The sequence below is a fragment of the Babylonia areolata genome, chromosome 20 (genome assembly GCF_041734735.1).
Source record: "Babylonia areolata isolate BAREFJ2019XMU chromosome 20, ASM4173473v1, whole genome shotgun sequence".
NCBI lineage: Eukaryota > Metazoa > Mollusca > Gastropoda > Neogastropoda > Buccinidae > Babylonia > Babylonia areolata.
In genome coordinates, this window is record NC_134895.1 from 40,691,264 (window position 1) to 40,703,071 (window position 11,808).

The 11,808-nt window shown below is 44.8% G+C and overlaps 1 protein-coding gene across 1 annotated transcript in view; it reads left to right on the forward strand.

Moving 5' to 3' along the window:
* Positions 1-3,169: 3,169 nt before the first annotated feature.
* The window catches only part of LOC143294608 (solute carrier family 28 member 3-like), an 18,845-nt gene continuing 10,206 nt past the window's right edge, over positions 3,170-11,808 (forward strand). The window contains exons 1-4 of the mRNA XM_076605984.1: positions 3,170-3,331; positions 3,976-4,101; positions 5,333-5,463; positions 6,981-7,149. Coding sequence (XP_076462099.1) covers positions 3,173-3,331; positions 3,976-4,101; positions 5,333-5,463; positions 6,981-7,149 — 585 coding nt within the window. The 5' untranslated portion in view covers positions 3,170-3,172. The remainder of the gene's footprint in view (positions 3,332-3,975; positions 4,102-5,332; positions 5,464-6,980; positions 7,150-11,808) is intronic.

The window sequence follows — 11,808 nt, forward strand, 5'->3', positions numbered from 1 at the left end:
TACGCTACTGGACAGGCATCTGGCTTGGAGGATGTGGTGTAGCGTATATGGATTTGTCCGAACGCAGTAGGACGCTCCTTGAGCTACTGAAAACTTAAACTGAAACAGACAACTGTTGTGCTATGGATAACCACATTATATGCAACCCCACGACCCATCCATCCCAATGATATTGTGGCCCAAGCCGATGTTACATGAAACTTTCTGAGTTTGAGTTCTGAGTTCTCTCTCTCCCTCCCCCCCCTCCTTCCCCCCCCCTCTCTCTCTCTCTCGTCTGTGTTACCAGATCAACTGGCACACGGTGTTCTGGGCCCTGAGTCTACAGTTCTGGCTGGCGGTCCTGATCGGGAAGACTGTCGTAGGCAGGAGAGCCTTTGAGTGGCTGGCTGAGCGCACAGTGGAGTTCATGAGGTTCTCGGACAGCGGGTCCATTGTGGTGTTCGGGGACACCTATCTGCACCACAGTTCATCTTCCAGGTGAGCCCCACCGCTAGTGTCTTTTTTTTTTTTTTTTTTTTTTTTTTTTTTGAGGGTGGGTGGGGGGGGGTGGGGGGTAGGGTGGGCGTGGGTGAGGGGTGTGGGTTGGGGGTTGTTTCTCAAGGAGGCGTCACTGCTGCCGTTCATGAGTTATTGATTGTTGGTGGCAGGACTGGCTGGACCATATGTGTACTTGTTCAAAAGTGGATTTGGTAGAGAAAAATATATGTCAAATGCCTGATAATTACGTTATCAGCTTCTTCAGATTTCGTAGTAGTAATCATAAGCTGGCAATAGAAACAGGGAGACACAAAGGCATACCACGAGAGTTACGGCTTTGTAAGGTATGTAACATGTCTGTGATTGGTGATGAGTTTCATTTTATAACGGAATGTCCCAATTATGATCAGTTACGAAATAGGTATGTTCCTTAAAAATATTTGTCTCCAAAATCGGTTTTTAATTTTTGTAATATGCTCATAGAAGGCAAAAAAAGTCATTTTAGCTGTAAGTAAGATGATTAGATTTGCAAATGTTGCCTAGCCTATACTTTTGGAGTTAAAGACATTTGTGTTTTTCAACTTTTATGTGACATTGTTGTGTATTTGGAAATGTTTGTTCTGGGCATGAAAGAATTATTTTGCAGTAATCCTCCATACTCCAGTAGGAGTGAAAGGATAATTAAAACTTGAAACTTGAAACTTGTCCTTGACAACACACTGTCCACGCAAAAAATTTTACAGTCAGGCATGTCAACCCTGCTTCTGTCAATTGCGGCTCATCAGTTCCATTCGGATATATCTGTCTACCGACGCAACATCTAGACTTGTCGTTTCTCTCATTCTCTCTCGCCTTGACTACTGTAACTCTCTATTGTCAGACTTGCCTGCTTCATCCATTCAGTCCCTTCAGCGCATACAAAACTCTGCTGCCCGACTCGTCCTCAGAAAGAAAAGTTCTGAGCACATCACTCTTCACTTGCAACATCTCCATTGGCTCCCCGTCTCACACAGAATAAAGTACAAGATCAGCACTCTATGTTATAAATGTATTCACAAATCTGTCCCTTCCTATCTCTGTGGCTGCCTTCACCTCTACACTCCATCTCGCTCTCTACGATCGGCTTCGGATCCACTCTGTTTACGCATACCCAGATCCAAACACTCCACTGTTGGCCGCCGTTCTTTCTCTGTCTCTGGACCTTGCAACTGGAATGAGCTTCCTCTTTCGCTTCGTCAAGTCTCCACACTCAGCTCTTTCAAGTCTGGCCTTAAAACCCACCTCTTCCCAAGATAGCCTCCCTTATTCGCCTCTTCCTTGTCTTCAATTTCTCCAGTTTCAGAGTTATGCATGCGTGTGAATGCTGGTGCAAAAAGCGCTTTGATGTGTCTCTGCACAAGTGGGGGTGGGGGTGGGGGGCAAGGGGGATGGGACTAAGAAGAGAGAGAGAGAGAGAGAGGAGGAGGAGGAGGAGGAGGGGTTCATGTTGGGACCTACAATAAACAACTCTATGATTGAGAACACCACTAAATTATGATTAGTGTCTATGACTGATCACTTGCTATAAAGGTGTGACAGTTCACTGCCAGTGACGGGGATAAATATCATATCTGAGGGGTCCACAAAGGGACGTAACTGCAGTCATATCAGGCATACAACAGGCTCACACCGTCAGAGAGAATTCAAATGGTCCACAACTACAGTTTTGGAAGGATCACCCTTTTTTTCATTTTAATCTTATTTTTCTTAACATTTCTTTCTTTATTTTTTATTATTATTATTTTTTTTTTTACCAATCTTTGCAAAGTTATTTTGAAATATCGGAAAAGTTCTTTAGTTGTCACTTGTGCTTGTTTTCCTCACTGCAAAGTTGTAACACACACACACACACACACACACACACACACACACACACATATATATATATCGTATGTATGTATGTATATATATATATATATATATATATATATATATATATATATATATATAGAGAGAGAGAGAGAGAGAGAGAGAGAGAGAGAGAGATTGCATTGCTCTTTTTTGTCACAACAGATTTCTCTGTGTGAAATTCGGGCTGCTCTCCCCAGGGAGAGTGCGTCGTTACACTGAGAGCGCCACCCATTTTTTTCGTATTTTTTCCTGCCTGGAGTTTTTTTAAAATTTGTTTTTCCTATCGAAGTGGATTTTTATACAGAATTTTGCCAGGAACAACACTTTTGTTGCCGTGGGTTCTTTTACGTGCGCTAAGTGCATGCTGCACACGGGACCTCGGTTTATCGTCTCATCCGAATGACTAGCGTCCAGACCATCACTCAAGGTCTTGTGGAGGGAGAAAGTATCGGCGGCTGAGCCGTGATTCGAACCAGCGCGCTTAGATTCTCTCGCTTCCTAGGCGGACGCGTTACCTCTAGGTTGTACTTGGATGTGTATGTATACCTATCTTGATATGGACTGTTATATTGGATCTATCTTCGGTCAAGGACAAAACTCTTTACAAACACGTGTGTGTGTGTGTGCGTTCGCGCGCGCGCGCGCGTGTGTGTGCGTGTGTGTATGTGTGCGTGTGTGTGTGTTTGTGAGCGCGCGCGCGTGTGTCTTTGTGCTGAGCGCGCGCATGCGTGCGTGCGTGCTTGCGTGCGCGCGCGCGCGCGCGTGTGTGTGTGTGTCGTGTGTGTGTGTGACATATTTCCAGTTGATGCCCACCATCATTTTCTTCAACGCCATGATCAGCGTGCTGTATTATCTGGGCGTGGTCCAGGTCATTTTCGCCGAGTTCGGCCGCTTCCTCAGCTTCTGTCTGGGCACCAGTCCTATAGAGTCCGTCTCTGCCGCGTCCAACCTCTTCCTCAGTCTAGTCAGTTGTTGTGTGTGTGTGTGTGTGTGTGTGTGTGTGTGTGTGTGTGTGTGTGTATGTGTGTGTGTGTGTGTGTGAAGGGGGGGTGGGGGGCGTGCGTGTAAGTAGGGGTGTGAGTGTGTGTGTGGGGGGGGGGAGGGGGGGTGAATGGGTGTGCTTATGTGTGTATGTGTGTGTGTGTGTGTGTGTGTGTGTGTGTGTGTGTGTGTGTGTGTGTGTAGGGGGATAGGGAGTGGGTTGTGCGTGAGAGTGGCGGTGTGAGGTGTGTGAGGGGTTCGTGTGTTGGAGAGGGTGGTGTGTGTGTGTGTGTGTGTGTGTGTGTGTGTGTGTGTGTGTGTGTGAGTGCGTGTGTATGTGAGAGTGAGTGCGCGCTCCCGCCAATGTGTTTGTGTTTGAGTGTGAGTAAAGTTAATATAATAATAATATAATTATCATCATCATCATCATAATAGTGATGATGATGATGTGTTTGTGTTTGAGTGTGTGTAAAGTTAATAATAATAATAATAATTATCATCATCATCATCATAATAGTGATGATGATGATGATGATGATAACAACAATAAAGATAATGATAATGTAATAATGATTGATGGATCAGCAGTGACTGACTGATTGACTGGCTGACTAATGCTTCATACAGATGGAAACGCCCCTCCTGGTGAAGCCTTTCGTTCACAACATCACCCGCTCAGAGTTGTTCGCAGTCATGACGGCTGGATTCGCCAGCATCGCCGGGTCTCTGCTGTGGGCTTATGCCGCCTATGGGGTGAGAAGAGTACTCCTAAACACGTCCAGCCGTTTAACTCAACTCAGTACGGTCAGTCCTCTCTTCTCCTCTACACGGACCCCTCGGATGTCCAGTGGGTGTCTCAATGACCCAACCTTTAGCTTCCGTCGTCAGATTTATTGTGGTATTTCTTTGTCAACATTCACTCCTTCAGTACAAGAGCCTTCCGCTTGCAATATTTTGATGGTGGTAATTGGGGTGAAACGCTGTTAACTCTCTCCATACGAACGGCGAAAGAGACGACGTTAACAGCGTTTCACCCAATTACCATCATCAAAATATTGCAATCGAAGGCTCTTTATACTGAAGAGGTGAATGTTGACAAAGAATACCACAATTCTGACGACGGAAGCTAAAGATTGGGTCATTCAGACCACCCACTGGACATCTGAAGGGTCTGTGTAGAAGAGAAAAGAGGACTGGCCGTACTGAGTGAGTTAACGTCGTCTCTTTCGCCGTTCGTATGGAGAGAGTTAATCCATTGAACAACAACACCAAACAACAAAACAAATCGTCTTGGTTCTCATTCATTTTTCTTGTTCTTCTTGTTCTTGTTGTTCTTCTCCTCCTCCTTCTCCTCCTTGTTCTTGTTGTTATTGTTCTTCTTTTTCTTCTTCTTGTCCTCCTCCTCCTCCTTCTTCTTCCTCCTCCTCCTCCTCCTTCTTTTAGTTCTTGATTTGTTGTTGTTGTTGTTGTCGTTGTCGTTGATCTTCTTCTTCTTCTGGTTCTTAATTTGTTGTTGTTGTATGAATGCACGTGGTTAGCATCTGCCTGAGTCGGTTTGTCTCTTTCGGGGTGGGTGAGAGTGAAGGAAGGAGGGGAGGGAGGCGGTGAGTATATGTAGTAGGGGGTAGGGAGGCTGGTTTTAAAGGGCGGTTTGTTATGTGTATGGACGGGGGAGTTTGGGGGTTGGTGTGTGTGTGTGTGTGTGTGTGTGTGTGTGTGTGTGTGTGTGTCTGTGTCTGTGTGTGTGTTAGTGTGCCCGTGTCTGTGTAATAATGAATCATTATTGATATATGTATTACATGATTTTGTAGCAGTGCAACACAGTGCGCTGTACAGCAATCCATTCACACGAATACCACACTCATCCTGATGCCATCCACACATTCTCCTCAACCTCTCCCCCAGCCCCCAACCCCTCACACACACACACACACACACACACACACACACACAATTATGAAAAAGCATATCGTATGCCTTGCAGGCACCTATTAACCATCTTCTGACGGCCAGTGTGATGTCAGCTCCTGCAGCCTTGGCCTTTGCCAAACTGTTGTTTCCTGATGAGCGAAAACCCACCATTAAAGCTAAGGACGCCTACACAGTCGCTGCTGGGTACGACTTCTTCTTCTTCTTCGTTCGTGGGCTGCAACTCCCACGTTCACTTGTATGTATACGAGTGGACTTTTACGTGTATGACCGTTTTTACCCCGCAGTGTAGACAGCCGTACTCCGATTTCGGGGGTGTGCATGCTGGGTATGTTTTTGTTTCCATAACCCACCGAACGCTGACATGGATTAAAGGATGTTTAACGTGCGTGTTTTATCTTCTGCTTGCGTATACACACGAAAGGGGGTTCAGGCATAAGCAGGTCTAGTCTGCACACATGTTGACCTGGGAGATGGTAAAAATCTCCACCCTTTACCCACCAGGCGCCGTTACGACAATTTTGTTTAATTTTGTTTTATTTTATTTCATTCTATTTCATTTTTATTTTATTTTATTTTTTATCTTATTTTATTTATTTCACTTTATTCTATTTTGTTCTCTTATGTTCTGTTTTCTTTTGTATTATTATTTTTATTTTTTATATCTATTATTGTTTTTATTTACTATTTCAATTAATCAGTTCATTGATTCTATTACGTATCTATTTATCTATTTTTGTATCCTACTTTACTTCACTTCATTTTATTTTGCCAAGCGCAATGGGTTACGCTGCTGGTCGGGCATCTGCTTAGCAGATGTGGTGTAGCGTATATGGATTTGTCCGAACGCAATGACGCCTCCTTGAGTAACTGAACTGAACTGAACTGAACTGAACTGAACTGAACTGGGCAAGACACTACAGTTGTGGCGTGAGAAGTTAGAAGAAGAAAAGCGGCGAGTACTGTTATAATTGCTGTTGTTGTCACTATCAACGTTATTATTATTATTATTATTATTATTATTATTATTATTATTATTAAGTTGTTGTTGTTGTTGTTGTCACTATGCACGTTATTAATATCGTTATCAAAATCAGAACACAATGGGCCAACAGATGGGCTGAGAGAAGAAGAAGAAGAAGAAGAAGCAGATAGTGACGACGACGACAACGACTACTACTACAATGATGATGATGATGGTGATGATGACGACGACGATGATGGAGACGACGACTATGACGACGACGACGACGATTGGGGCAGTGATGTTGAAGATGATAATGAATGATGACGACAACGAGGATGATGGCGAGGACGACACATACGAAGATCCTGATGACCGCTACGATGACGATGACTACGACGACGCGTCGACGACGATGACGATGATGACGACAGACAGGGCGACAACTGAGACGACGACGACGACGACGACGACGACGATGATGATCATGTGACGACGACGACGACGACGACGTGTCGATGACGACAGCGACAACGTCGACGATGATAATGATGATGATGATGATGACGCGTTGACGACGACGACGACGACGACAACAAATACTACGATGACGACAATGATGATGACAACGACGACGGTATCGACGACGACGAAGAAGATAATGACGATGATGATGATGATGCTGACGATGATACTGATGATACTGTTGATGATAATGAGCACATGTCCTGAACCCCAGCCAGTACGGCAGCTTGCTGGACGCGTTGTCGGCGGGGGCCAAAGACGGGCTGAAGATGGCGGGCATGGTGGTGGTCAACGTGATGGTCTACACCTCGGCCATTCAGTTCCTGGACCACGCCGTGCTCTGGTTCGGACAGCGGGCAGGTCTGGACAACGTGACCTTGTCGGTGAGCTGAGCTGACCCGGCCACTTGGGAGAGGATGAGAGGGGCAAGGGGGGGTGGGGTGGGGGGCCTGGGGGCGATGGGGTGTAGGGGCGAGGGGGGTGTAGGGGCTAGGGGGTGTGGGGGCGAGGGGGAGAGTGGGGAGAGGGTAAGGGACGGGGTCGGGAGGGAGGGGGTCCAGAAAGTGTGTGATTGGGATAGTGGGGGAGAAGGTGGAGGGGGGAAGGGTATACATACATACATACATATATATATATATATATATATATATATATATATATATATGTATATATATATATATGTATATGTATATATATATATTGAGTACATTATTTATTATGTATCTATGTCGCTTACTTTGAAGTATGTAAGTTTTAGCTAGCGTGATGTGAGATAGTGTTAACTATGTATTTTAGCAAATGTGATGTGAAACTATGTCTGTTTATTCATTTTATTTTATTTTATTTTATTTTATCTTGTATATATATATATATATATTTTTTTTTTAATGTTAGTTAGTCTTAGATTTGTATATTTGAAAATCTTATTGTAAAGCGCGCGCGGTTAGCCTCATTTGAGATGGGGGTACTGCGCTATATAAGCCTGCATATTATTATTATTATTATTATTAGTAGTAGTAGTAGTAGTAGTAGTCCTCTGCTTCGGGCAGCTGGATAACGTGACCTTGTCGGTGAGCTGAGCTGAGCTGAGCAGAGCTGAGCCGGTCACTTGTGAGGGGAGGTGTGTAGGTGGCGGCAGTAGGGTTTGGGAGGGGCAAAGGGGGGTGGGGCGGGTAGGGAGAGGAGGGTAAGGTAACGGGAAGGGGCGGGAGATGAGCCGGAACAAAATTATGACTGGGAAGGGGGGTGGTAGTAGTTAGTCCTCTGGTTCGGGCAACTGAGTGTGTGGAGGGGTGCGGGGGCCGGGGGTAGCTACGGGTGAGGCGGTGGTTGGGCATGTGTATACGTGCGGATGGCAGGTGGAGGAGTGGGGGGTGGGGGGTGGGGGGGGTACATTGGAAGAGGTGGTGGTGGTGGTGGTGGCATGATTGACGTGACAGAGTGGTGGAAAACGAAGAGTTTCAGTATCGGTAGCTCAAGGAGGCGTCACTGCGTTCCGAGACAAATCCATATACGCTACACCACATCTGCCAAGCAGATGCCTGACCAGCAGTGTAACCCAACGCGCTTAGTCAGGCCTTGAAAAAAAAAGAAGAAAAAAAGGGTGAATAAATAATAGATAAATACATAAAAAAAACACCAGCTACTACTACTAAACATAATATGCATAAGGCGCAAAAACTTGATGAAGTCAACTATAAGCGTACATAAATAAAAAAAAAAAAAACGAAAAAAAAGAAAAGAAAAAAAGTAGTAATAATAATAATAACAATAACAACAACAACAACAACAACAACAACAACAACAACAACAACAATAATAATAATAATAATAATCATAATAAAAAATAAAAGAAATAAATGAAAAAGACAATGATGATAAATAAGCAAATAGATGTAAAACATGGAGACACACATTCACACATACACCCACATATGCATAACAGATATGCACCAAACATGCAGTTTTACAGATATGAAAGCACAGTCAAATACAGATAAATGTACATGAGCCCCAACACACACACACACACACACACACACACACACACACACACACACACACACACACATTACCCTGCACCTCCTCTACCCCCCTCCTCCACACACTCATTTCTAGGCTACGTATCGCAGCTTCCACGGCACACACACACACACACACACACACACACACACACAACACACATACACACACAGAGATGAACCCTTACTTGTACAAGCACACACACATACGCCCATATCCTCCACTCCCACCCCCACACACATTTATACAAATATATATATATATATATATATATATATATATATATGTACACCTGCACGTTCCAATATTCCGTTGCTGTCACAGTGTAGGCATGCATACACACACATGCCTCATCATCTACACCCCCTGCCCCCCGCACCCCTCCCCCCCCCACATACATACGTGCACAGAACTCTCCTGACACTTGTGTACACTTACACCCTCGCGCATGCACAAACGCACTCAAACACACAGACCCACACATACACACAAACACACACATGCACGCACGCACAGAGGCTGCCACTGATTGGCCGCAAGAGGGATGGGAAAAGATCTCTGATGCCAAGAACGTGGCGTCTAGTGTGTTGCGCAGTCTATTGTATTTGGAAAAACCCACAGAGACTCTGTTCCGTTCTGAAGAAATTTGCGCAATATTGGTTTGGAAATGATGCCGATATTTGTTTGATTTGCAAAGCATCGTGCTCTACCTTTCATGCTAGACTTACGGCCGCTCCCTCTCTCTGCCTTTATTTCTTTGAGGCGATCGATGGTGTGATGGCCTTGTACCTGTTCTTTTTGATATTCTTTGACTTTTCTGAGGATTACCGATTTTCCTAGATGTAGGCCGCTTGTTGTTGTTGCGTTACCAGCAAGTCTATCAGCTCGCTCATTTCCCTTAACACCTGCATGTCCCGGGCAGTATGACCATGTAAGCTTTTTAATCTGAAAGCTGTGCATTGCCTTATGTCACTCTGGGCTTCCCATTCCATTTTCAGTTTTCTGTATGAGGTTCATTGAGTCGGTTAGAATCACGGCATGTTGGTTTCCGGGCATATGGATGGACGGTAGCCACTGGAGGGCATGTGTCACAGCTTCAACTTCCATCGTTAGGCTGGAGGTTGTGACTTTGTAGGCAGCATTCTCTTCCCTAATTGTTTTTCCATTTTGTTTCGCAGTGAATCCCCAACCGGATTAGTCTTTGGTGACTGAGCCATCTGTGTATATGATGATGTCCTCTACTGTTTTTTTCTATGAGTAGCTTCACTTCCGCATCAGTTTTGCCCTCTAGCCATTCCCGACAATGTCTTCCTAGAGTGGGTGAAATGGCTGTGTTGAATAGATGGTTGAGGTTTTCGGAGTTTTTATCCCATTCTTTTGTTTCTTTCAGGTCTTGTAGTCGGCATACTAGCTGGATTGTGTCTCCTGCTTGCACCATCCATGGTCTTCCTGTCCTCGACGGCTGCCTTTTGGTTCTTTGACTGCGTCATGCAGTGGGTTTTGAGGGTTTTCTAATGCTTTGAAGTAGGTCTTAACCTGTTCTAACTTGTTTCTGGCCTGCACTGAAGGAAGGTCAAGCAGGTATCGCATGGTTTTCGTGGGCGTGTCTTTTGTTGTTCCAAGGATCAGCCTCATAGCTTCATTATGAACTATTTCTAATTTTAGGAGGTTGCTTTGAGATGGTGTTGTTAGCCCAAGTCCGTAGTCGATCACACTGAGGACGAGTGATTGGTATAGCAGGAAGAGGTGGCATTGTTCAATACCTTTGGTTGCCATTGCTTTTAAGACTGAAAGGCCCTTTTTGCATTTGAGAACAGTATTTTCCGTACGTTTTCTGAAGGTCAGCATCCTGTCGAACTGTATTCCTAGGTAGCGTAGGAATTCGGTTTTCTCGATCTGAATCCCGTCGAATGACACAGGTGGTGGTGATTTGCTCGCGGTTCTGTTGTTGAGGGTGCACAGCAACGTTTGGGCTTTCGCTAGATTGATGGAAGATCCTGTGTCTTTGCACCATTGAGCAATATTGTTTAGTTGTTTCTGGACGGCTTTAGTTCTTTCCTGAGCATCTTTCGACGTTTTGAAGACCAGGACATCATCCGCAAGAGTAAGCACCCGATCTCTTCCATTTTTTGTTTAAGTCTGCAAGGCCCTTCGTGTAGACATTGTAGAGGACAGCATAAAGCGGAGACCCTTGTGGCAGTCCCATGGATAGTTTACAAGGTGCAGACATCCAATCTCCGAGGCGTAGAACGACTGTTCTTTCCTTAAGCGCTGCTGCTATCCATCTTGTCAGTGTCAAACTTACTCCATACCTTAGTAGCAGCTCCATGAGGTGCGCAAACTGGACTTTATTGTAGGCATCTTCAAGGTCGATTGCTACTGCTAGTGTTTCTTCTTTTCTTTGAAATCCTTCATACACCTCATATGCAAAAGCAGCTGCATTTTCCCATGTGGACTTGCCTGTTCTGTAATCACATTGATTTGAAGGGAGACTGTACCTGTGTACAAGATCCCTTACAAGTTTTCTGGCTATCATGCGTTCCATGAGCTTTCCAGTAATGTTTTGCATGGTTAGGATTCGGTAGCCGCTTACCTGACGATGGCCCTTTCCTGGTTTTGGTATGGGTTTTAAGAAGCTGTGTGTCCAGTCCTCCGGCACATATCCATTGTGGAAACTGTTTTGATACAGATTGAAAAGTTTGCTTGTCTTCTTCAGATAGCTCCTTGATGTCCGAGTAGCGAACTTTGTCTGGGCCAGGAGCCGATTCTTTCTTGCATTTAGCTATTGCTTCGTTTAGATAATCTATTGTCAAGTCATCATCGGGTCCAGTCTGCATAAGGGTTTGGTTTATCTCCTCAACATATATCTTTTTTCATCTAAGTTTCTTTGGTCGCTCTGTTGTTTGAAACGTTTGAGCAGGGCGGATCCTTTTTCTTCGTTTGTCTTAAGCTTGGTTCCGTCAGTATCTAACATGTCTGGGGTTGTTGTTGTGCACGTTTTCCCTTCCATGCGACGATAA